Here is a 27740-nt window from a genome sequence, read left to right as displayed (position 1 = left end):
TAAAAGTTGTTCAAATTTGGGATTGGGACTATCAGCAGGGATTGTTAGCAGACAGTAGTGAACATCCCATGGACTACATGCTACTTTTCTTGTTCTATGGTGGAATATTTAAGGGCTTTAATGTTATATAGTCGATATATTTACACTCTCAGCATTCAGACACTCAAATAAAATGGCGGAGGGTTAATATAGTACACTATATAGTACATTTTGTGATTTTGGACACAGCCAAGGATTCAAATATTTTTAGTTCATAAAGTTAGCAACCAGTGAAGTGGCTGATCTCATTGATCTATCCAACAAATCAAATATTACCAGCTTGTTGTGCTTCATAAGTGTGATTTTCTCCTTACATCTCCTGACATTGGTGGTTCATTTTTATTAGTTTTGATTAATCTCATGTAGCATAAAAATCTTCGCATTAACTCATCACCGCTATATATCGGATGTGATGTCTGTGTTTGTTAGTATGTATCCAGCAGTGCATTGTTGTTTCACATGAATTACACTCGGTGTTGTAGGTGGCTGTGAGGAAAGAGAAGTAATGTGTCGTGTGGTGTGGTGTCATGTAGCACCCTGAAGGTGTTGAAAAGAGGGGTGTCCATGATATCGCCTGCAGAGAAAAGAAAAAAAAAACCTCTGTAACACTGTAACAGGCACAGGTGAGGACAGCATAGTGTGGCAGCTTAAGGACCCCAAATAGCAAACAAGGTGGAAAAAAGGACCCAAGAATGAAAGAGTGAAGGAAGACATTAAACATTGACAAAGGAAATGAAAATATGTGACTTCTCTTTTATCAGGTTACTTTAATAGGAGTTATAAGGACATTGGTGATTTATTGAATGGACAGCAGAAATGGAAATGTATAAACGACACCTATCTCTGCTTTTCATGGCTAGTTGATAGACATACCCCCCCCCTCCTCCTCCTCCTCCTCCTTTCACTGTCTATCTGTGAAGAGTGATTGCAATGAGCTCGGACTGTGCTGAATTATGACAGATAAGAACAATCAATATTTGGGGGCGGGGTAGAAGAAGAAAAAAAAAGAGAGGGAATATTTAGAGGATTTACAGACTTTGAAATGATCCATTATCAATGAGTGTTTGTATTAATGCTAATTTGGAGATTATTGTCTCTTATTCACGTGTCTCTTTGAGGATTTTTCATGTTGAGAGCATTGTGTGTTCGCAGCTCTTGCTTCTCAGTTGTGTTTGTTTGTTGGTGTGTGTGTCGGTGTCTGTCTGTCTGGTTGTCTGTGTGTGTATGTGCGTGTGTGTAATGAGGCCAAGGAGAAGTCATTTGTCATGCCATCTGATAGTGTAGCACCAAGCAGCAGGCTGAAGCGCCCTGAGCACAACCGTGAGGGGTTGGGCTGAGGGGAGGGGGGAGAGTTGATTGACAACGATAGATAGCTGTCAGTCACTGAGAGGGAGATGAGGGGAGGGGGGAGAGCGATGAGCGAGGAGGAGCGGGGAGCAGCGGCCTGGGGCAGGAAACGGTGACATTTAGTCCAGACCCAAAGCTTTTGTCAGTTGGATGATGGAAAGTGAGGAAGAACAGATATTTTTCCAAAAATACTTGATATTCATGTCGGACAAAAATGTGGCTTTATCAGTGAGTGTCGAGCTATAAAAGGGATGTAGTTTAGTAACAGGCTCGTTTTTAGTTGTTCTTAACCACGCATTAAGACTGAAATCATCATTTATAACAATAAAGTCTTCTTGCATGTAAAGCCAACATTTCTATAATCCATTTTGATAGTGTTAAATTTGTATTTTCTTGGAATAATTGATGTAAATAAGAGCAGAACAACTATTCTATTCAATTAATTTGCTGATTGTTATCAGTTAGTTGTTTGGACTATAAAATGTTACTCACAGTTTGACAAAAGCTCAAGAAGCAACCTAAAAATGTCTTGTTTTGTCCTGACTCACAATCCAAAACCCAAAGATACTGAGTTTACTAACATAGAGCCAATGAAACCAATGAATATTCAGATTTAAGAAGCTGGAACAAGATAATTTTAGCATTTTTATCATGAAAAAGTTGTGTAGTAGACGTGCACATCCTGAATAAGACAGCAGGTGCTGGACCAAATAACTAAATCTGTAACAGCAGAGAAAAGTCGGCACATTGCAGCCCCCAATGCAAATATAATTTAATAGAATATCACCAGTGACGTTTCGAGCCTTGTGTCTGAAGAAAAGCATCAGGATCGAAACATCACTGGTGATATCCTATTAAATTATATCAGCATTTTGTTATCATTACAGCTTTAATGTATATAACTTAGTAACAAAAGCACAATGCAATTTAAACCTCATAATTGATGATATTGATTTATTGCCCAGCTCTACAGGGGATGTTCTTTTTTAAGGTGGTTAGTATGTGTGTACTACCTCGAAATAAGTCGTTACATTTCTGCGGTAGGAAGAACTAATTAGCATCAGTGATACAACACTTTCTGTAATGCTCAGTTAACCTTTGTTGACTTGAGTCACTCACAGTTTCACAAAGCTAAAGATGCAACCAGTCCACAACCCAAAGAGCCTGAGTTTACTAACATAGAAATAATGAAACAGGAAAATATTCGCATTTAAGAAGCTGGAACAATGTGTGTAACAACATTTATGAAGAAGTACAATACAATTAAAACCTCATAAAAGATCATATTGATTAAATGGTTTCAATTGTTTACATATGACCTACTGTTAAAACCAGCATTGCTGCTGTTTGCGCCTTTTTATATTGCATATTGCACTTTATTGCCCTTATAGATTATCAATGTTTTATTTATGTCTTAAATTGTTTTTTAATTGTCTTAAATGTTCTTATGGCTCAGGGAGTGCTATCTAAATTTCATTTTATTGATGTCTGATCCTCAATATAATGACAATAAAGCTACTACTTACTTACTAACTTAACTTGACAGGGGATGTTCTGCTCATTACAGAAATAACTTTTTTTTAGGTGACAAAAGTACTAAGTAGTGGTAATAACACATTTTTGTGTGTTAGGAAAAACTAATTAGCATCAGTGTTTCACTTTGAAGTGATACAACACTTTCTATAATACTCAGTTAACCTTTGTGGTCTTCTGTCGCACCTGCTACAGGCCACCACCTCAAACATTTGATCTAAAGACAACAGGTCATCCCTTAATAGTCATCAGTGTCTCAGTGTGACATCACCAGCGCTCTACGAGCTATAAGAGAAGATATAGAAAGAAAGGAGCGTGACACCGAGGTCAAAAAGACTGTAGCAGATGTCAAGTCTAACATCGACCCTGAAACAAAACCCAGTTCGAGAGTCTCCCTCCCTCTTTCCTCCTCGTACAGCTCTCACTTTCTCCCAGTCTCACTCTTTTCTCTCTCTCTCATTCTTTCATTCTGTCCCTATTGAGCGGCAAAGTTGTCGCTCTCTTTCACAGCCTACCCTGGGCGAGAGGGGAACAATGCAAGCACACTTTGCTCCCCTGAATACGTGTTAGAAACCCAATCAGGCCCCTCTTATTCCTCCATATTCTTTTTCTTTCTTTTCTCTCTTTCTTTTTTCTTTCACACTCCCCTCTCTGCCACGGGAAAGAGGGTGTGTGTGTGTGTGGGGGGGGGACTTAAACAGGCTCGCTGTAAAGGCAAACTCTTCTCTGTTCTCTCTTTTCTTTTTTTCCCCGCCGTCATCTCTTTCTTCTTTCCTTGTCTTTGCAGGCACAAACACACACACACACACACACACACACACACACACACACACACACACACTCTCATAACCCTCGTTTCCCTGTGCGAGTATATGTGCTCGCTCCATTGTTACCCGTTTACATCAATAGAAAGGGACAAAGTAGGTGAGAGTGAAAAAAGACTCCTAACAAAAGACATCATAATTGATTGTAAATTGAGAAACATCTCAGTTATATGCCCTATATTCTTACTCTCTTTTCTCCTTTTATTCTCATGTCTCCAGTTCATCTGTGTGGCAGATATCAATACAGTTAAAGAAATAAAATGAACTACTTTAAACAGGGTTTGTAACTAAAAAGCCACTTATTTGATTACATTAGCTCTGTGTGAAATCTCTGCATAGTTAACACCCAGTTTACTCAGTAGTGAGTGGTCATTTTATTTTGAAGACTTATGAATAGAGCTGCAACTAATGATTATTTTATTATGGATTTACCTACTGATCACTTTCTCACTTAATTCATAAATCATTAAAACAATAAAATGCTAAAAAAAAAATAGTGAAAAAAGAAAAAGAAAATTTGCAACATTTGGCATTTTTGCTTGAAAAAGTACCAAAACAATTACTTTATTATCAATATTTGCAGGTTAATTTAAATTTTAGGTCAAGTAATCAATTAATTGACAATTCGCTGCAGCTCTACTTACAAATCATCATAATGCAGCCAAGCATTGTTTTGTGGGATAGTTAACAAAAAGTAACATTGATTTTTGACTATAGTGCATCCATATTACACTTGCATTTGGGTGCTCAAACAAAAAATAGAGTCTAAGAAATCCTTTTCTTTCAGTAACTCTTACAGTTGAGGGGCCTCTGAGCAAAGCATGCAACTCAACTCGTCATTAAATGAGCTCAGGGTCCTTAAGTTAGAAAGATGCTTACTCCAAAGCTCCCAAATGGCATGGTCCACGTGCAAAGCAGAATCACATGTGCTCAACTGATCTCTTCTCTGGATCAAATTTAAAAAACGCCAAGAAATGTAGAGTTTGAGGAAAGAGAAGGACTTATATTTTAAAGCATAGCAGAGTTGAAAAGAGTAAGCAGGCTCTTCAAAACAATCCCCGGGGTAAATAAAGGTTTAAAAAAAATAAAAAAATAAAAAAAACACACACGCATGCAGAGAGCTTCTGGAAGTCAGAGAGGGAGACGGAGAGAAAGAGAGAGAGAGATTGATAGACTGGGGGGAGATCGGCGGAGGCAGTGAAACAAACGAGAGCTGCAACAGGTTGGAATTAGATCAACACTATCAAGCAGGCCAGATACAAGCTGTGATACCTGGGAGAGATGGATGGGGAGTTTGTGTGTGAGAGTGTGTGTGTGTTGTTAATCTATTTATTTACCTGTCATTGGCTGCGATAATGGTTTTCATCCCTTCTCTCTCTCTCTCTGTCTCAGTCTATCTGGTGATGGGGGATTGGGTTTCGTGTGTCGCTTGATAATCAAACCTGTATTTTCTCATCAGACTCTAATCAGACCAATTACACGCGTGACGGAGAGCGCGGGCAGGTTGATGTTGGGGAGCGATAAGGACACACGCGCACACATTCTTACACACACACACATTCACACATATTGGGATTAAGCGCTCTGCCTTGGGGTATCTGCGTCTCTTATCAGGGACAACCATCCCTGACGTGACCTGTCAGCAGTCATGCCAAAGGTGTCTCTCACGCACAGCCACACATGAGCACATACACACATGGATCATACATGCAATGCACCATGCACCAAATACAACTTATGTCAGAAATGAGAAGAAACCAGACTTCTTCTATCTCGCCAACTATTGTCACCCTTCCACCCCCACCACCCTCACCCCTTTTTTCAATCCTAGATGTAATGTGGCATATTCTTTCCTTTTATCAAAATCTTTTTCAAACAGGTTGGCATTATTTGTAACATGATGGTTTATCTATGATGTCTTTTTTTTTCTTTTTTTTCGGCAGGCTTACGATGGGTTCGCGAGCCTGGGCATCTCCCGTCTCCTGGAACCATCCGACATGGTGCTGCTGGCCATTCCCGACAAGCTCACAGTCATGACCTACCTGTACCAAATCCGGGCCCACTTCTCCGGCGAGGAGCTCAACGTGGTGCAGATTGAGGCCAACAGCAGTCGCAGCACCTACAAAGTGGGCGACTTTGAAACCGATACGAACGCCTCCATAGGCCAGGACAAGTTCTACGCTGAACTCAACGACGTGCAGCCCCGCCAGGCTTCGTCTTCGCCTGCTTCATCCACTGCTGACATTAACGCCGAATCTAACGGCACTAAAGGCGCTGAGGAAGAGGTGACGGAGCCGGGTTGGAAGGCCGAAGTAGGAGCGGTTACGGCCAGCTTGCCAGCAGCAGCGCCTTTGCACTCCTCACTTCCTGTCCCATCACCACGCACTGCATTGGGAACCACCTCAAAAGACTCAACCCAAATGACGCAGTCAGGCTCTGAGGACCGGGGCAATCTGTTCAAAGCTAACACTTTAGACCTCAGCGATTTACCGCAGAGGGTAGATAGAGAGATGGAGAAGGAAAGGCAGCAGAACGATGAGATGGGAGAGCAAAGAAGAGATGGTGGTATGGAGCCAGGGTCCCCCACCAGGAGAGGAGGAGTCCCTATTTCCTCTTCTCCATCGCACCAGAAACTGGGCTTCTCCTATAATAGGGACGCCGACCTCATCAAGAAGAAGAGGGCCAGCCTGCGTCACTCGGAATCTGAGCCTGCCTCTGACTCCAGCTCCCCTCCAGTCAACCACACAGATATGCCCCCTAAACAGGTAAAAACCCAGATATACAAAAAAAAAAAAAAAAAAAATCAAGTGCTAAAACACATTCATTTAATATAGATAATGCTAAAATAGACACATAAGTGCTATTATTATCTGAGGACCTCAGATTCTATACTGTGTCTTCAAAAGCACCAAAACTGTTTTCTAGCATTTAAAAATAGTTGAAAAATACCTTTCTGAACATGCTGATTAATTTATATTTTATGCTTCTTAAATTTGTTAAAGATATGCCCACCAGACAGGAAAAACAACAGACAAATAATGCCATTGAATACAAAAAAAATTCAAAAATCAAGTGCTTAAATGCATTCATTTTAAACAGATAATGCTAAAATGGACACATAACTCTGTCAAAGTGCTTGTCAAAGAGGAACTCAGAGTCTGTACTGTCTCTTTAAAAGCACCAATACTAATTAATATGTTATGCTTCTTAAAGTTAGTTTCTTAAATCACCTGGTTTAACTCTTACATACTATTTTACAACTGAGATCGGTTAAAAAAATACTCTTTTCTCTTTTAGCCTGAAATTTGATAAACTTAACATACAAAGAGGGAATATATATTCGACACATAGTCATCCAAAATGTAAAAAATGCTCATTCTTCACGTTTTTTACTATTTTATGAAATATTGGATCATTATATAGTGTTTTTAAAAAGGTTTTTCTCATAAAAGCAAAAAAAGGAACTCTTTCTGCTCTCTGAAAGCTTCATTAAGGGTTTAATCTCACATTTATCAGTGACTGATGAGTTATTTATGAATGATTTGTTGTTCAGAAGTTTGTTTTTGAGACTATTTATGTGAGGAAATACTGTGACGGGTCAGAATATGAACAGTATGTGAGGGGTTAAAGAAAAGAGAAGCCAAGCCTACTTATTGCAGAGATATATGCATAGGAATATGTTCAGTGTTTTGAATATAGTTAAACGTGTCCTTTTTGTGTCAGTAAGAGAGAAGCATTAAACAGTCTTACATCTAATTATAAATCCTGTACATTAAACAGCGTCTGGATCAGGTTGTATGATGTACACTAATTCTCATCTGGCTTCTTAAGTCAGGTATTAAGATTCTGACAGTGTTTACCTGCAGGTTCCCGCCTGGCCCCTAAATGGATTGTTCAGGTTTTTATCCTCGCACCCCTCGCTTTGATTGAAACTTTCACAGCTACATCAGTCATAAGACAGAGGATGGCGGCGCACATTCATTCCCTCCTGGCACTCGCTAAGCTTCAAATCCTCGACCTCGTTGATGTCATTGCAGAGATGACCGTACCGAAAATTCACCCCCGTTCTGCATTAGATGTTGTCGTCGTCTGTCTCGTCGCAGAAGCCCAGACACATCGAGGCCGGGGCCCTTAACATGTGGCAACTATAGAAGGCACCCAGGAAAACCCCCTGTTTTGACATTTCATTATATTTTTCATTATATTTCTCATCCCTTCAGTTGATGGCAGTTGGCGCCGTGACTGCTCAGGCGTGGCGACACTTTTTTTCTGCGCGGAGCACACCTCATCTTGTCTCGCACACGCACCTGTATGCATGCGCGCACACACTCACACACACACAAACACACAGTGAATACATTGCTGCCTGCGTCGGTTAACCCCAGATTACTGCTTCCTGTTTACAAGTCGAAAGGTCACGGGGCAGACAGGAGGGGGCAGCGGGAGGGGGGTTAAATGACAGCTATGACACCCCATTTTGATCTGCTGTTATCTGGCTAGCGGGATGCATCCTCGCCTGCACCCAGGCCAGATTTGACTTGTTGAAAGGATAAACATGTTTCAGTGTTATAAACAGCTTGGTTGGAATATTCCAAATGTAAAAAGCTCTGTTTGTGCTGTTATAATATAACTAGGATTACTCTACTGATAAAAGTCAAGGCTAGGTTTGTGTTTTTGCTTTCTTGTCAAAGCTGTCGACCTTTCCACACTACTGGACGCAGACATTGTTGTGAGCCCAGCCTGTGTAGACTTGGCCTCATAATGCCAGAGTGCAGACCCTTTATATAATGGGGTAGGGGGGTCGGGTTTAACCTGCTTGTGCATTAGGGGCAGCTTGTCTTAATCTATTTATACCTCTGTCTGCTTACTGTGTGAAAGCTTGCTATGTAAAGATGTCTATAAAGATGATGAATATACTTTTTTTTAAATTAAATAGTTCAGCTAATGTGATTACCAAGTAGTGCATAAGAAAGAGACATTTTTATCTACACACCTGTAGTTAATGTTGTTTTCTCTTTTTAAAGGAGCCAACACCTGCCCCTGTATCGAGTCCCCCAGCTGAGAAGGTGAGTAACATTTTGAGGAGAGAAGTAGACGGTGGACGCAATATTTAATATACAGATACTTTATATTTCTAGAGTCACAAACAGCTTTTCTCACCATACGCATACAAAGAAGCAAGAGCGTGTGAGAGTCTAAAAAAAACAGATATCTCTTATCCAATATTTGTATTTACAGAATATGTTTAACCCCTTCATAAGGCACTCATTGAAATACTTGGAATTTCATTCATTTCTATCCTAGAGAGTTATTGGGGGATATTACATGACTTTTTTTTTGCTTTTTTGACTTTTTTCAATTTTATGTTGCAAATCAAAGCCAATGAATTTCTCAAATATGGTTCCTCGACTGTCTATGGAACATTTACCAAAAAATCTATAGATAGAAAATCCACATGGTTCTACAACCTCACAGAGAGGCATGTGGAGGCTAGTTTGGATGTTCACGGAAGTTACCAAATAGTTCGCCCAAAAAAGGGTTAAGTGTATAAAAGATGTTGTTAAATTTGTTGCAGTTGCAGATTATGACGCTGTGTAATTGGAAGTGAACTCTTCCCAGTCCTGGATACTGTCAGCATTTTTTCACTCCCTCCCTGTCTCATCTTCCAGAAGGTGCTGTCTCGTCAGGAGGAGCTGAAGGAGAGAGCCAGACTCCTCCTGGAGCAGGCCCGCAGAGACGCTGCAATGAAGGCCGGCAACAAGAACGTCCCCAACTCAGCCGTCACTGCACTAAACAGGGCCACAAATGTCAGCGACGTAAGTCCAAGTGGTGTATGTGTGTGTGTGTATATATGTGTGGGACTGAAATGGTTCACCTTGCCCGCTCTGAAGAATGACACTGCATCTAAAAAAAAAAAAAAAACAGGTAGGTCAAATCTGTGGTCATTTAAAAAATTGGACACAGGGAAGGAAATCTGACCCGAATAAGTCTCTACTTGAGGCCCAGTTTGGGTCGGTCGGGGGTTTTCAGGTTTCTGAGGAGGGGTCGGGGTCTGTCTGACCTCTTCTGTGTGTAGTAAGTAAAGTCCGTCCTGAGTTAGATTTGTCTGTCTCTGCCTCTTTGCTCCGTGCACTGGAGTGTGACACAGCGTCACCTCAGTTCGGGAACAGACACTAGAGTGACCATCGGCCTCTTCAATGCCCTCATGTCGCTTCCACAGTTCTGTATTTGCTGCTTGCTACACTTGCAAAAAACGCTCGAAAAGCCTGTCCAAAATGTCTCGTCCTCTGGCAGTCCACTTTGCTGAGCACTTTATGAGAAAGCTGCGAGAAGGAGAGAAGACTTTTCCTCATTAACTTCTGCTCAGACTCTCTTGAGGACTACTGAACATCACAAGCTGAACATGTCAGGAAGAAAATATGGATGGAGTTCCTCTCTCTCTCCCTCTCTCCCTCTCTCTCTCACTCTCTCTCTCTCTCTCTCTCTCTCTCTCCTTGAGTCTCCCTCTTTGGTCATCTTGACTTTGCACAATTTTTATGACATCCCGACCAAATTTGCTGCCCCCGTCAATTTCCCCGAACACTGAGTAAATGTTGTACACAAACACCTGTCAGCAAAAGAACATTCTTGGTTAAAAAAAAAAAAGGGGGGGTGAGAGTCGCTGTACCGAAGCAAACTAGACTAGAGAAGACGCGAGTGAAATTGCCAGCTCTGAACCTAGTACGCTCCAATGAACATAATACACTGGGAGGGGAGGGGGGCCGCTGATGGGCCAGGAGTTACCCTGGGAAAGCACTGTGGTCAAATCCTCAGTGACGTTTCCAAATGTCTTAAGGAAAAGGAAAAGGAAAGGAAAGGGGGGCTGGGAGGGTGGGGGGGGGTAGGAAAAAAATATGGTCTTGTGAGAATTGTGACGACAAGGGATTTGAGGGTAAAATGAAATAAATACCTTTTGGTAATGAAATATCTAAAAGGCAGCAGCCACATGCCCCTGCATTTGCTGCCTGAATCCTTAAAGGGAAATTTGCCCTTGAATTAGATGGTTTTTAAAGTGTGTGTATGTGTGTGTGTGTGTGTGTGTGTGTGTGTGTGCGAATATGTATATAAGTGTGTCGTCGGTGTTTGTGTGTGTGCGTGTATGTGTTGACGTGTGAATGCGTGTTCATGTCTGCATGCAGGCCACAGGAATAACCATTTCGGCATAATCTGAGGAAATAAATGAGGACCTTCCAAGGACTGGTGGCGTTAAAAGTCTTCAGAGGAAGAAAGCAAATTAAAAGAGTTTTTCAAAGCTAGTGCCGCGCCGATATATTTCCTAAGCAATGAAAAAAAAGGTCCTCTACTGTCCCTTGTTGTGCGGCAAGATGGCTGACTTCACTTGGATTAGCTCCTTAAAGTAGCCAGACCCAACCCTCCGCTCTCTCTTTCTGTCTTTCCGTCTCCCTATCCTCTCCTGATTTCCTTACTCATTTCCAAGGACAATTGGTTAATAACCCCCTCGCACACACGCACACACACTGCTTCCATGCATAAGGGAAGGAGGGAAAAGAGGAGGAGTGAGAGGAAGATATTGAATTGTTTACACTTTTTTTAATAGAAAACATTGATCAAAGGAATACGACTGGCCCTGAGGCCAATGTGCTGATAATTGTTAGTGATTCAGATTAGATTACTTGATGTCTTGTTTTGATTAGCGTGAGTGTGTGTGTGTGTGTGTGTGTGTGTGTGTGTGTGTGTGTGTGTGTGTGTGTGTGTGTGTGTGTGTGTGTGTGTGTGTGTGTCCATGTTATCAGCTGGAGAGGCCCAAGCCTTTCCCATTTAACTCTCCATCCGTCTAAGTAGGTGCTTTGCTGTTTAGCATGCATAAGGTATAATTTAATTAAATTAAAGCAGGCTTCATTCTTCCAGGGAAGTGGCTAATGTGGGGGCAACAGAATGATTTGGGCAGGGGGAGAGGAGGGGGACACATTAGCTGTTTAAGGGGTGTAGCGTTCAAAGCACAAATCAGTTAGTCTGAGGATTTGTTTTAATTTAAATTAACTAAAATGATGTCTTGCTCAAGGCCACACAAGTCAAGGCTTTATGCAGCAGTAAAAGTCTGATTGATTTGTCAAAAAAAAAGTGTGACAAGTTACATTTTGACTGTATTAATCATTTTCGGGATATGGCAGATTCCTGGAAATATTCTCTGCATACCTGAAGCAATGAATCCAAACTTCATATTAAATGCTGAACTTTTATACCAAAAATTCTCCTGTGGATGAGAGTCGCCAACACCAGCTAAACCTTCTGCAGAAGATTTTCTTTTTGTCCTTCACAATTCAGAAATAAAGTCCTGCTGCAGCTCACATCACAGATTAAAGCTTTAATTAAATCAAAATCAGGCCAAGAAGTATTTTTTAAACTTAAGAAGTACTGTCATCAACATCATAAATACAGTATGTGCTAACTCTGATTAGTAAAACCTTTCTCATTAGCATATATCTCCCAATATGAAATCTCTTTTCATTGATCCATGATATGGAAATAGCGAAGTATAGGAAATAATGCTCCTCACAACTGCATGTTAGTTAAAAAAAAGACCAAATGGATGTGCAACAGACTAAACTGAAGTTTAAGCCAAAATAGGGATGACAATAATTCCTTTATTGTAGTTTTCACTCATGTCAAAAACTTTGTGGACAAAATGCGACACATAATTAAAGGCTAAACTAGTTGCACCACACTGTAAAGAAAGCAGTTCAAGGTCTGTGTGGATATTTTTTAAGAATTTAAACCCATAGTACATTCATGAGAGTAAATTTGTTATACCTACATATTCACAGCTACAGTGACTGTTGTTGCTGAACTGTGTGTGTGTCAGTGTGTGTGTAGCCCTGTTCTCTTGACCTATGCTCTCCCTCCTGCCATCCCTAATTGTAGCCCACAGTGACTGGTTCTTTCATCTAAGGTCACAGGTTCAGTTTTTTCTCTTTCTCTCCCTCCCTGTCTTCTCAGTCACTTTCTTTCTCTCTCTAAATCTGTCCGCCTTTTTGTGTCCATTTCTTTATTCTCCTGTTTAGCCACATTTCTCACTGTCTTTTTCATTGTTTGTCCATGGTCACCCTTTATGTTTCTCTGTGTCATCTCGTCTTCCTTTTCCCGTTCTCTCCATCTTCTCTTACTGTCTGTCCTACTCTCTGTAGTCTTTGATAGATAATCGGTGCTACTAATTGTCTGACGCGCTCCATCTCCCCCTTCTCCTCCTGATAGGTAGCTTTCATATTTTTATCATTATTCACAGTGTATTAAGTGTCCTGTAATTTTGTAATGTCCCACACAACAGCCAGATGAGTAATTAATTGAGTTTTAATAACAAATATCCAGCGTGAAGATGTTATTCTCTCGTTTATTCTTATTGCAGCAATAGGAAATTTTTGTTTTAGTCTTCTTCTTTCGTCTTTCAGTTTTTCTCACTGTTATTATTTTAATCGAGAAGTGTGTGTGTGTGTGTGTGTGTGTGTGTGTGTGTGTGTGTGTGTGTGTGAGTGTGAGTGTGTGTCTGTGTCTATTCGCTTCAGGTCTTCTCATCCATTAGCAGATGAGAATAGTAATTTCACACCGGCCTGGCCAGGCTAATTATCAGGATCCACACTAGGTTTGGGAGAAGAGTCTGTGTGTGTGTTTGTGTGCATCTGTGTGTATTTCTCACAGAAACTGTAAAGCAAAAGAAAAAATATATATGTGTGCACTGTGTGTTCAAGTATGCAGCACCTGTGCACTTTAGCATTCTTTTGAATGTGTGTGTGTGTGCGTATGTGTGTGTGTGTGCTTGTGGTATGTGTTCAAAAGTGCACGCAAATGCCTTGGTGTTTTCCAGGTAAGAGAGTTCCCCTGCTCACTGACTCGTTGTGATTCCTATAATTGGGTCCTGTTTGATTCTTGCCGACCAGCACCCCGACCACCTCCTCCTCCTCCTCCTCTTCCTCCTTCCCCTCCCCTCTCTCTTTCTCTCCTCCATCGCTCCCCTCTCCCCCTCTCAGGAGTGGAGGGGACTCCTGGGTCTCTGCTGTCGTGACCCACGGGTGTTGTCATCTACTCACATTTGCAGTCCTCAGATCCTGACTTGGCTGCATTCATGTCCTCTTTTTCCCCTCTGTGTGTTCTTTCTTTCTTTCTTACTTATTTCTTCTTCTATGATTCTGTCCTTCCTTCCTTCCTTGTTTTTTGTGTCACTTATGCCTGACCCTCGGCGCTCATAAAACGAGGAATAAAGGATTATTCCTTTATTAGTCCTAAAATAGGAAGATTTACATGATTTATGATTAATGATTCATTTCATCCAAGTGATAATGAAGAAAAGAAGAAAATAGTTTGTTTATCAAAATCAAACGATAACCGGCTACTCGTTACGTGGCTCTTGGCCCTAATTTCCAAACAGCTGGAAGGGTGAACTTTGCCCGGCACATTTAAGCAGCCAACTGCTCACAACAAAGAAATATGTGAGTCTTGAGAGTTGGACATTCCTGCTCACAGTGGCATGTTCTTCTTATTTAATCCAAAATCTCACATTATTGGCTCAAATTGCAGCATTACTTATAATAAATGTATCTTATGTAACATAATCCTGTAATCATTTGATAATCTTACAACTCCAGAGTAGAAATCCTCATTTCAGAGAAGTTCAGGCCTCTTTGGTTTAAATAAAATCTCTGTTTCAACCATTGAAAAGGCGACCAGTGAACGGCTGTCTTTGCAGAAAATATAGAGAAAAAAAATCTATTTTGAAAATGCAAATATGGCCTTGTTCACTCTCCTTTTTTGTCCACACTTTGTCCTTTACCCCCTCCTCCTCCTCCTCCTCCTGTCCTCTCTCCTTTTCAACTTTCTCCCAGCAGTAATAGTTTTTCTCTAGGTCTCATTTTAATGTAGCTGGCGTCCCTTTCTTCTCCCAGCTTTCCCTTTTCTCTCTCTCCTCTCTTCTTCCTCCTCTTCCACCCCCCTCGCTCTTTTCTCTTGCTCTCTCTCTCTCTCTCTCTCTCTCTCTCTCTCTCTCCCTCTTTCTCTCTCACTCCTTTTTGAAGAATCTGCACCTAATGAAACTAAATAGTTTGGTGGGGAGTTTCTTTGTACTGTGTGTGTTGGAGTGTGTGGGTATGTGTCGTGGCTGAATTGGCTGGAGTGGAGATCAAAGGCAGTCTCCAAATTGAGTGTGTGTGTGCGTGTGTGTGTGTGTGTGTGTGTGTGTTAACGAGCAAGTGAAAGACCGCTCTCTCTCTCAATTGCATCACAAGAGCTGATCAAGCCATCAGAGAGGAAAGCTGTAATACACACACACACACACACACACACACACACAAACACACACACACACACACACACACACATCCACTGAACACATGTACCTCTCTTTCTTTTCTCTCTCTGGTAAGTTATCACATGCCTTGTGCTCATTTTTGACCAAATAACTTCCACTGTACAAGAACTGGAAGTGTCTAATATGTTAACGTCCACCTCATAGCACCACCAGTCTCCCTCTCTTCTCTCTTTGTCTTAAAGCCACTCCGTATGAATAAAATATGAAGGATAAAGTCCTCAGACGAGAGAATATTTAATGTTCATTGCATATGAAATTACAGTAATCCCACCACTTTACTAAGTGCCTAAAGAATTTGTTTTAGCTTGAGTGGAAAGTTTAATTACTTTAGCCGTTTTTGTTAGCGCTTTGGTGTGATAGAGCTCAGCATTGATTTGATATTTAAATGTGTTCACAAGCATATGCACGTGTATGTACAAATGTTTAATATTCATGATATCTCTCTCGATTTCACTGCTGACCAAATAGTCCCACAGACTCCACTCAGGAAGTCAGCAATTCAATACAGTAGAAATACTGCTTTCTACTGTATGTGAAGAACAGTTAACCTTTTAGGAGAAATAGACAAATAACAGAATAAAGAGACAGCTTTTGTTTCTTCTTTTTTGCTTTAATACATAACTTGACTATCCAGCCCGAGAGGAATGAATGTCCTGAGCTGTCATGTCAGTACAGAGGTGAATGTAAAGTTACATTTTCTTGGAAACCTTTCAATTTTATTAACCTAACATCTCTCTTAACCTTTACATACTGTTCAGAGTCAAATTCGACCCATTTTTACAGCTTAGAGCTGTAAAAATACTTTTTCTTTTAGCCTGAAATGTGATATCTTCCCCTAATGTGACCCAGAATATACAAAAAAGGAAATATATTTGACACATATTCATCCAAAATTTCAAGAATCTTCATTCTTCACATTTAATATAATTTGTTGACATAGTTCTCATGTTTTATGTAACATTGGAATATAGAATATAGTGTCTTTTATATGGTTTTTAATCATAAAAACTAAATAATAAACTCTCTCTGCTCTCTGGAAGCTTCATCAAGGACAAATCATGTTTATATGTGACTGATGAGGTCTTTATAAATGATATGGGGTTCAGAAGTTTGGTATAGAGACTAATTATGTGAGGAAATACTGTGACGGCTCAGAATATGAACAGTATGCAAGGTTTAAATATACTCGAGAAATCAACACTGTCCTTTAGATAGAAAATGTATTTTCAGTCCCAAATCCTGTTGATACTTGTACCTACGAGGACTTCAGTGCAGTCTGAATAGAAGCTATTCAAACGTTGTGGCTGTCTTCGAGGTTTGTATTCAGCCGTTAGTGTTGCAAACTCCACCCTGACAGTTCCCGGCCCATTAGAAAATAACCGCTGTAGGGCAAAAACTTTGGCCCCAGCAACCAAAACTTGGTGCTAGGTTCACTTCAGTTGAAATGCAGCAACAGTTCCTAAAATTCCTGAAAAGAAAGGCACAGCAGTCGAAAAGGGCCACGAGTCAGAAAGTGAGTTTTATTGTCGTAAAAGGGTAAATTACAAACTCACAGAGTCATGACAGCACAATGCTTAAATATACTTCAATTCAGCAACCACTTCATTCAAAAAAGCCAAATTTATGTGAAAAACATTCTTATAATAGACCTATATTGCCCCGAACTATCAACAATGTTAGAGCTTTTTCAAGCGGAGGGGTGGAGGGGGGCTTATTTTGTAATGATGCCCTTCACACACGCAGACTGCCCCCCTTCTTTGCTTGTAAAGTATGTTGTGCAGTGACAGGTTACTTGTGTTTTTCTGATGCCCACTGTCACAAAGTTCAGCTCATGTTTCTCTCTCTTTCTCTCTCGCTCTCTTCGTCTCCATGTGTCTCCCTCTCTCTCTCTCTCTTTCCAGTAATTATCCTGTCTATTTAAAGGGCAAAACCTTCCCATCTTACTCGTCTGTCAGAGTGACAGGCTCCTCTGAAGTGTGTGTGTGTGCGCGCATGTGTGTATGTGTGTGTGTGTGTGTGTGTGTGTGTTAAGTAGTCTCCGTGCTCCACTTTTCCTGTTCTACCTGTCCTGTAAAAGTGTCCTTTGTCAAGCATACGCAAACACTCAAACACACACACACACACACACACACACACACACACACACACACTCAAACACACACACACACACACACACACACACACACACACACACACACACACACACACACACACACACACAGAGAGCAGAGGACAGCTCAACATTCAAATCTGAAACCACAGTTAAACAGAACGTCAGGAGTCAAACACACATTTATTTACCTAGGAAAGGTTTCACACACACACACACACACACACGTATAAAATACAGACTATTATATAGTACTATATAGGGTCATAGCATGCCACAAACTACATTAATAGCCTCAGCTAGTTTGAAACCCCTGTCTCTAGATGGGCCTTTGTACAAATACACACATTTGAGACAGAAGACCAAAAAAAAGGCATGATAAAAATACTGTAAAACAACTTAAAAATATATATATATATATATAACTAAAATTAAAATCAACACATCCCGACAACTCTAACCCATATCTGATTATTTGACATACATATGTCCCTGTTTTAATGTTTAAATTTGAGTTTAAAATGGTGTCAGTCATTTAACACACACACACACTCACATGTATGAGCTAAGGCTTAGTTTTGCAACCACAAACCACAGCAACATGACAGCTCTGCTTGAAACTCTCACACACACACACACACACACACACACACACACACACACACACACACACACACACACACACACACACACACATTCATATTTAAACCCTCGCACTTATACACCACTCCTGGACCATTCATTTTGTGCACACATACACACACTTACATTTACACAGGTATACAGCCTGCGCCTCCACACCACTTCCACACTAACATCTCAGATTTATATTTATGAACATACAACACACAAACACACACACATACACATACACACACGGACCCCTATCATGGGCACGCACCCGTCGAATCATAATTAGGCCGTGTCCTGGTTCTTTGATAGCCATGTACAGTGGCTCTTCTTTAATTCTTTATCAAATGCATTGATCGCTGTGGGCCTCGCACGCCCATTGATCCGCGCACTCCGTCTGGAGCCAGCCGATAAGCTCTCTCTCTCTCCTTCTCTCTCTCTCCCACTTTCTCACTCTCTCATTCTCTCTCTCTTTTTACCAAAATTTGAGCAGTATGGGGTTTTTGAAAGTAATAGATTTCTACATTTGCTATGTATAATTTTGTTTTATTTTTTAGAGATTCTTATATTATTGTTGAATTAATTGTGATGAAATTACAGTGTGCAGATAAGACCATAATTGAGCCAATTGGAAACCTCTGTTGTGTGTTTTTAAGATGAAAAACCACAATTCCCATAAACCCCATCACTCCTTGCCGCAAAGAAGACATTGCTGTATGAGCGTCTCCTCCTCTTACGTCATTCTTTCTCCAAACCTGACCTTGTGGCACATAAAAAATCTGTAGTATAGAAACCAGCAGAAGCAATTCATTTATTTATTTATCTTTTACAGTTGCCTATTTATTACTGTAACAACACTATTAATGTTCAGATTTTACATGTTTTAATTTAACTCAGCTGTTGGCTTAATTGAAATATAAACAGAAGGAATTATGAGGACCAAGTACTGAGAATTGCTAATTCACTGCTTTGACTCTCACTTGTGGTACCCGCCTTTAAATCTGGATAATCTGATACTGAGTACAGTTCAGTGTCATGGAAATGTGGTCAACTAGAACAGCCAAGTTTGCCCCTTTTTAATTGGTCAAAAGATACCTTCTAAATATAGTGATAATTAATTAGACTAATTAGACTAGAATTAGGAAGCTAATTTGGGATCTTAGGCGCTGTATTCTCAATCAATTTACTTCCCCAGCAAAGATCTGCTAATGGTTGACAACTTAAATATGTTACTGTATTAGATTATTTTGAATATAATTAACTTAAAGTAGGTCCTGTAGATGTTTCCTGGTTTTTAGGGTAGGGCAGCTTTGAATGAAGTACCAGCAGTTTAACTACTGACTCTACCTGCATCTGCATCGTGAGCCATCATGCATCTGGATCATCATTCTGGCATTTGAATCCGTGTTTTACGAGTGTGTGATTACACAGCAATGTGACTGGTTGTGTGTGTGTGTGTGTGTGTGTGTGTGTGTGTGTGTGTGTGTGTGTGTGTGTGTGTGTGTGTGTGTGCGTGTGTGCGTGTGTGCGTGCTGTGTAGCTCTTTAGCATCTGTGTGTGTGTGTGTGCGTGCGTGTGTGTGCGTGCTGTGTAGCTCTTTAGCATCTGTGTGTGTGTGTGTGCGTGCGTGTGTGTGCGTGCTGTGTAGCTCTTTAGCATCTGTGTGTGTGTGCCTGGACAAGATAGAGACCTAAAGCACCTCTTGACTGTGAATTAGCCTGTCATGACAAATGTCTGGAACTGCATGACTGGCTGCCAGACTGGCTGGCTATCTGGGAGGTTGGCAAACCCTTTTAGATAGTGATTGTGTGTGCATCCCTGTGTGTATGTGTGTGTGTGTGGCATCACTCTGTGCCCACGCCAGGTCTCTGTACATGGCCAGTGGTGCGTGCCCTCCCTCCCTCTTTCTCCTTGCCCAGAAAAGAGCAACCAAGGCGACAACCTGCTCCCTCTGATCAAAAAGAGCTTCCAGAGCGGAGAGGGGTCCTCACCCCGACGCCAAGCCCACAGAGGAGCCCTCTGTCTCAGTCTCGCACTCAACCGTTTAGCCTCTCTTCCCCTGGTGGTTCCCAGCAGTCAATGGAAGACACAGTACACGATTGTTTTGCTGTCGCCATTAAAAAAAAAAGAAAAAGTCTCTTCTCCTCCTGAGCTTCCATTCTTGAAGCAGTACCCACTGACCACCAGCTGACACGCTCTCTCTCCTCCTTTTTTTTCACTTCTTTTTTTGTCCTGGCTTTGACTGTGTAATGACGAGGCTAGTTTAGTTTGTGTGTTCTGCTGTTTTTCAAAGTTTGAAGTTGTGTCCCCATGACTTTTACATCCACTGGTTGTTTGTCCTACGTTATTAAATACAATTATTGTGTGTTTTTATGTTTTCTGTTACGTATGATCTCCATCGTCGCTTCACAAGTTGGAAATAGCGATTGTAATTATCACTTTATTTTTGGCATAATGTCCACTAGGTGGCATTGCATCACCACTTGGTTAACAGGTCTTTTGTAGGAATGAAAGAAGTTCTGACATATCGTGTTTCACCAGAACAGTAAGTAGTAATTGGTGATGTCAGTGTTGGTAATATTTGGGTGAGAGTCATCCAATCGCAACAGTTTTGACAAAAATCCGGAAATTTAAAGCACCAAAAAAATTGAACGTTTGGAAATAATGCTCCCCCGCAATATCTGCAATATTTAGAGCTATAAATTACTCTAACATGATAGTAGTGGTTCATTTGCACAAGAGAGAAAAATGTCTAAGATAACTTCATTCTGTTTTACTTCTTCAAGTTGTATTTGTCCTCACTTCTTCTGTGGTCTCTGCATTGTCCCTGCAACATGATTTTTTTCTTAGCTGACTGAGCTTCATGTGCAGAAAGTCTTCTTGTACACTTGCTCTCCTCTGTCCTGTCCTTCCAAACATACCCTCATATTTTTCTAATCAGTGGCTCTATATAGCTGACTGGGCTAGGCGTTAGTCAGATGCATTTTTCTGTAGCGTTAATCCTAGCCTCTGGATAGGAAAAGTCAATTTCCCTATTTCCTGTCCCCAAAATGGCCGACAACAATAATGCAGTAGGATGTTTTGGAGCGCATTTGGGGGGGCCCTAGCTGTATGCATATATATATATGTATACAGGCACACTTAAACTGGTAGTTGTATCCATATCTGTAAAGGCCAGATTGGATATCTGAACCAGTCCATAGCCAGAAGGCCATCTGTGACATTACTGTTTATCATATTACATTTATAAAAGCAGGGAGACGCCTGCATAGAAATCACAGTAAGAGAAAAGGAGAAGTGAGAATGGAAATAAGGAAATATTGAGAGAAAACAACACAGTAACAACAAAGAATAAAAAGGATAGATGAAATATATGTATTAATTCCTGCAATACAACAGTACTATTAACAGGCATTCGTCTCAGATTAGTCCCTCTTTCTCTCTCAGCCATAAAAATCTCCGCTAAAAAAAAAAGAAGAAGAAAGAAATTAAATTGAACAGACAGTTTGACCCCAGAGACCTCAGCAACAGCATTTATTTGAAGTTGACCTCCATGATAACCCGTTTCAGTTATTATCTCAGTTGACTTTGCAATCGACTAATAAAATCCTCCACCTGCTTCTCACCAGGGATCATTCCTACAAAGTTCTCAAATAATGTAATTCAGGCTGTCTGTCCATGCATACTCTCTGTTGTGATTCCTCTTGTTTTAGCCTTTATTTAACCTATATTATCCATTTTTGTTTATCACAGAAGAAAAAAACTACTTGATTTATTTTATGAACAGTAAGTGTTTTTAGCATTGTATGTCTTGTGGTGTCCCACATGGGTCACTCTTAGGTCCTCTATTGTTTAATTTGGATCATTTTCTCTGGTGATGTAAAATTTAACACAAATTTCCACTGTCACACTGAGCTTGTTTATCAGATATAAAGAGTTGGATGTAATAGCACTTCTTAGAGCTAAATTAATCAAAATCCATGATCAAGTAAGCTACAATTTGGCCCTTAAAGTTCTGTCATCCACCTAAAATCAATACTTAAAGGTCTGTCGATGTTAGTTTTGATTCTTGACCTTCCTTTTGATGGTTTGTCATGTTTGGGGAATTTTTTTTTACAGTCAACAAACATAAAGATAGAGAATATCTTGTCTTTTTTACTTGCGTATTTTGTTAAATCTTTTAAAGCACTTTGTAACTTAGTTTTTGAAAGGTGCGTCACAAAGTTTCCTGGTTTAAGGCTCCCATTTGATACCTGGAACACGGCTGAATCAGAGCTGAGAAAGAAGTAGTGAAATGCTCGACACTTTATACTTTTCTTTACTATTATCAACACTCATTTCTTCTCTGGTTTTCCTCCACCTCACTCTTTATCGCTCTCTCTCTCCTTCCCCCTGTCTTTCTCTTTATCAGCCTCTCTCTCTCTCTTTTTAAGGTGTGTTCCCATCATCTCCCTGTGGGCATCCCCTTGGGCTCCCTCCCTCACACACACACACACACACACACAAAAACACACACACACACACACACACACACACACACATATATACACACAGAGTGCATTAGGGTTGCTGTCATTTACAATACAGCCCCATTGTCCCATCTTAACAATGGCTACAAACAAACAATTGACATGGAAATGGAGAGATGTAGCTCATTAGCGGGCGCTGCTTGTTTTGTTAATGGATAAATGGGTGGCTTCAATAGGCCAGCCCTAAAACCCCTGCCTCAATATGGAGAAGCCTGATTAACAGGAAACCACAGGGAGGGAGAACAGTGACAGAGAAATGCTGCTTTGCTCTCCCCTGGGTCGTATGTGGTTGTGTATGTTTGGAAGAGGGAAGGGAGGGGGGTGCAAGGTAGAGTTTTTAACAGTGTGTAGGTGTTTATGTGCTCAAGTTGAGACGTGTAAGACGAGTTTGTGTGCGTTACTTTGTGTGCATAAAGGTGTTTGTGTTAGTTTTGTTAGTTCATAACTTCTGCTGTTGTCACACAGGCTTAAATCACGTAGCCAGGATTCAAAAGTGTATTTTTTCACTTTAGTTTCATGTAGTCCTTAAAAAGTCTTAACATGTCTAAAATTGTAGGAGTTAAGGCATTAAATTTGATTTGAGCGTAATTATATTTGATCAGTTTATGTTATGTATCATTATTTCCTGATTATTTTACATAAACCAACCAATCAACTTAATAATTAAAGTAAAATATAATCAGCAGTTAGTTGGAATTATAGTGAAACTAATCCTTAGTTGCAGTCCTGTATAAATGACTTCATATGAGCTCAATTTCAACCCACTACAACTGTAAAATTCTGCTTTTGCATTATTATTATTATATGTCTCAGCAATGGTAGTCATTTTTCCTTAAAGAGGTTTTATAAAAGTCATTAAATTTGCTATTGAAAAAGTGTGCAGATACCCTGGCAGTGCATCTAAAACATATTTCAACTCCAACAACGTGAATTCTTTTGACTCAATATGCCTTCATATAACTTTACTGCTTTTCAGGGTAGCTTTGAATTAATGATATGTTTCTTGCTGTTCCTTTTTTATCTGTTTCATGTCCCTTATTTTCTGAAAATCACTTCGTATCGGTCTTATCAAGATTACATTTTAATTGACCTGTCTTGGACATTGTGTGTGTGTGTATCTGCCTGGTTAGTACCATATGTTGCTCGCCGTGCATTGAATGTGTGCTCGGTGGGGTCGTCACCAGTTAAGTGTTTGTCAATTGACATCATCAAGGTTTTTTCCTGTTTGCTCTCTGTGTGTGTGTGTGTGTGTGTGTGTGTGTGTGTGTGTGTGTGTGTGTGTGTCTGTGTGTGTCTGTGTGTGTGTGTGTGTCTGTGTGTCTGTGTGTCTGTGTCTGCGTGTGCGTGCGTTTGTGGAGGCCTGCGCTATCAGTAGGATCAGATTGGATCGGTCTGAAAATGGCATTTCTGTCATTACTCTGATGGTGATGGCTCAATACTGTATCTGTCTAGTACCAAGATGGTGTGTGTGTGTGTGTGTGTACAGTCTTTGCTCCATGATGCAGTAATGATGAAGGTGTGTGTATCCGTTTTGATAACAGAACTTATATTCTGAATTTTGTTGTAGTTTTTTTTTTTTGTTGACAGTTTTGTGCTATAAATGAATGGGTATGGTTTCTGCGTTTTGTACATAGTCATAATATAGCAACATTAAATTATATAATCATTTGTGGCCCCCAATTATGTTACGCTTCACAAGTTTTATGAGTATTATGATCCTGTATTTAATGGGAACATCCATAACTTTAACCTGCACCTGAGCAAGAATGACTTAAGTTACTTTATTAATTTAGAGTAGTAGTAGTGTTTCTGTGATGATCTTGAAGATGCAAAGATGAGGCGAATCAGGAGTTCTTTCTTAATGCACGTTTAATACGAGCTTGGATCATAAGACCACATGCATGAGGCAAATGACAATGAGCGACCAAGAGGGAACAGCATATATAGTATTGCTGGCATGTCACTATTTCCCAAGAATACAGAAATGAAAAACATACTAATATTCATGTTTTTGTGCATATTTCTGTCTGTGTGCAGGAGCGGGATGCAGAGCGACGAAGACAGCTGAGAGAAAGAGCCAGGCAGTTGATAGCCGAGGCTCGATCCGGAGTCAAGATGTCTGACATGAGCCTTCTGGACGCATCTAGCATTGACAGAGTCAAGGGCGGCAAGGCTAGCCCTGCTGGAGGTCAGCACACACACACACACACACATACACACACACACACACACACACACACACACACACACACACAAGCCAGCAAACATAAACACATACCCTTAATAAGCGCACAGCATTCTCATTTAGACTTTATTTATCCGAGTGAACATACTGTCAGAGTTTGATTAAAATGCCATAAAATTGACACACACACACACACACATACACACACTTTCAAACACTCACACAACTCACTAATACTCATTAACTATAATACAAAAGAAAAGTCACACTAGCATGCTTTTGACATACACTCGCTCCCTTCATCCACACACGCCATGACTCACACATTTCCATTTTGCTCTCTAAAGGGGTTCTGCCTAATCCTCAGAAGAAAAACAAAATGTCATTTGACAACGGCCGCGGGTCTAAAAAAGCACCACCCTCATATTCAGAACAGCAATTTACCCTGTGACTCCTCCCTTGTCTCATTCGCCCAGTAATTGTTAATCAACACAACACATTGTGCGGCCAAATTATGCTCGAAATACAAAACACTTCTAATAACGGCTTGCAGGGGTTGAAAACTCTGCCATGCACATTTCCCACTGCTTTCCATTTCCTTAAAATTGGGGTTATTATGATGATGACCATTATTAGGCCTCTCTAGTCATTTGTTTCCGATTTACCTCAACATTATATCCCTCATTCGGTTGCGCCGAAGGTAGATTGGACGCCGTGCAGGGAAATGAAAGGTGTGAGTGTAGACGATGAGGACGAGGAGTGTGAGAAGGGAGTGAAATGAGAAGTGTAAAGGTGATCGAGAAGAAGTTGAGAACAAGCCTCTCGATACTCTAAAAGTAGAGATGAAGAAAGGACTTCCTGTGGGCTCCACAGATGAACAAGAGAGAGAGAGATTACCGAACACTGAGACATGTCCTCTTACTGGTTGTAAATGGACAGAGAGTGGTTGAAGGAGTAAAGTATAAGTGACAACATTACAAATAGAAAGTCAGAAGGAACATGATAGCCCGAGAGTGGTGGTTGGTTCCATTTTAAGTTGAGAAGAAGAGATAAACGAAGGGAACGGAAGAAAAACTTACAAATCCCCAACCAACAAGGAGTGATAACAGCAACTGAAGAAAAGACAGTGAGGCAGAGGGAGGGCAGCACTTGATTTATTTGCTCTTTCAGCTTTTCTGAATTGGACTAATTGTTGATCTCATTAAAAATGGAGTTGGAGGAAAGAACGGAACAAGGGTGGCGGAGGAGGAGGTGAGGAGAAGAGGAGAAATGCTGTGGGCTGTGATACACAAGGCCTGCCGAGCAGAACGGCTAATCCTAGCCCCCACACTCTCTCTCTCACTCCCTCTCTCTCTGTCTTTCTCCCTCTCTCCCCTCAACACCATTCACAGTCCTTTAATGCAGCTCCGGCTGCCCCCTCCAAGTGTCTGCCCGCAAAGAAACTTTCCAAACTCCATCACCATGGCCTCCTATTAATTAGGCCCCAGCCAGCCACGCAGGAACAGCGCTTGCTAGCACGCTCCGCATCGCAGCTAGCAAATTAGAAAAAAAAAAAAGGAAATGTTGTTATTTTGATTCTCTCTCCTTCTCTCTTTGTTCTCGGTCTCTCTCTCCCCACCAAGTGGTAAATAGCAGAGGAGGGAGCTTGCGATGTCAGACGCTGTTTACTGATTGTTTTGTTTTAATCCATGGTGGGTTATCCATGCAGCTAGAGCTGCTCAGGTCTCCATTTGAGTTTCTTCAACATTTCTTTTCTTTTGTTCCTAATGTGGAGACACTGTGGTTTCTATTGAGCCCCTCAGGAGACTTAATGTAATATGTGCTTTCATGTATTTTTGGGTTTTTTTGTTTGCCCTACCTCTTTTATCTGGAACAAGAAAGGCAGCCAACAGATCTTTGAAGGTCTTATAGTTTCACTTTGTGTGTTAGATATGTGTGCGCTCATGCACATAAAGAGACACCAATCAATCAAAATCCCTCATTGTCACTCAGTAGTCTGCTGCCTTTTCAGAGCATTCATTTAGTTAGTTATAAGACTGGATAGTTGGATTGTTTCTTTTAAGGAGCTAAACACAGTAACATGCAACAATCTTACACACATTCACCAAGTTTTAAAAGTTCCTAGTGCACTTCCTAGTTAGTGCACCAAATATTTAAAAAGAAGTTACTTAACATTTTCTCTGCTGTTAACATGAACTAACAAACTTTTTTTTCTCTGCACTCCTCCTATTATCATCATTTTGCCCTTTTATTCCCTTTAACACCCTTTTATTTTTTGCTAACTTCATCCCTCTTCTACATCCATACTTTTACTCCTCACTTTCCCTCCTTGCTTTCCTGACTCACTCCCTTCATCCTTCATCTCCTCTGTCCCGCTCAATACCTGCAGATGTTTTGGACGGAGTGAGAGGTCGTCATGAGGGTGACGGTGTTGATGGTGAAAGGGGTGAGGATGAGGAAGAGGGGAGGGCTGAGGAGGAGCAGTTCCATGTTGCTGTTGATGCTGCTGGTGCTGGTGGTGGTGATGATGATGATGATGATGATGATGATACTACTGTTGCTGCTACCACGTCTGCGTCTGCCCTGGTTACTAACCCACTGCCACTGGAGGCCCATCTTCCTGCCACTTCCAGCACCCAGGGGCCCCTGGAGCTTACTAACCCCAGCTCTGAGCTTTCATCTTTGGGTAAAATTCACTGGCTGAGGCTGTGTGGTGCTGCATGGGTCACTGTCTTATTTGCCTTTTTCTAACATTTACCTTTTTTCATACATTCTCAGTGGTCGGTTTTCAATCCTACTATACTTCTACTACTACTATATTATACTATTATACCACCGTTTTCAGAACTTTAACATACTGCATAAAGTCTCTCTCTCTCAATCTCTCACTCATTACTCACATTGCATACTTGAATGTGAGGGTTGTAAATCACTCACATACTCACTCATGGTTTCTGTTAACCCTTACATACTGTTCATATTCTAAGTATTCCTTTCTAATTAATCCCTATACCAAGTTTTGAATTGCAAATGTATTTTGCATCCATAGATATCTTATCAGCCTTATCGAAATGGCTGATTGATCCTTCACTAATGTTTCAGAGAGCTTAGTTTTGAGACTATTCTCTTATAGACAAAAAATACATTCATTACATATACAACATTATATTATGATCTCCTGTTATCT

General features: G+C 40.7%; 1 protein-coding gene across 2 annotated transcripts in view; it reads left to right on the top strand.

The window, feature by feature from the left end:
- The window catches only part of ehbp1 (EH domain binding protein 1), a 164596-nt gene that overhangs the window by 86997 nt on the left and 49859 nt on the right, over positions 1–27740 (top strand). For both annotated transcript variants that reach the window (XM_062429954.1, XM_062429955.1), the window contains 4 exons: positions 5687–6508; positions 8768–8809; positions 9413–9559; positions 24406–24556. In XM_062429954.1, coding sequence (XP_062285938.1) covers positions 5687–6508; positions 8768–8809; positions 9413–9559; positions 24406–24556 — 1162 coding nt within the window. The remainder of the gene's footprint in view (positions 1–5686; positions 6509–8767; positions 8810–9412; positions 9560–24405; positions 24557–27740) is intronic.

Source organism: Scomber scombrus, chromosome 12 (genome assembly GCF_963691925.1).
Source record: "Scomber scombrus chromosome 12, fScoSco1.1, whole genome shotgun sequence".
In the NCBI taxonomy this organism is placed as follows: domain Eukaryota; kingdom Metazoa; phylum Chordata; class Actinopteri; order Scombriformes; family Scombridae; genus Scomber; species Scomber scombrus.
The sequence above is the reverse complement of the archived record's forward strand: the minus strand, read 5'-3'. Positions and strand labels throughout refer to the sequence as shown.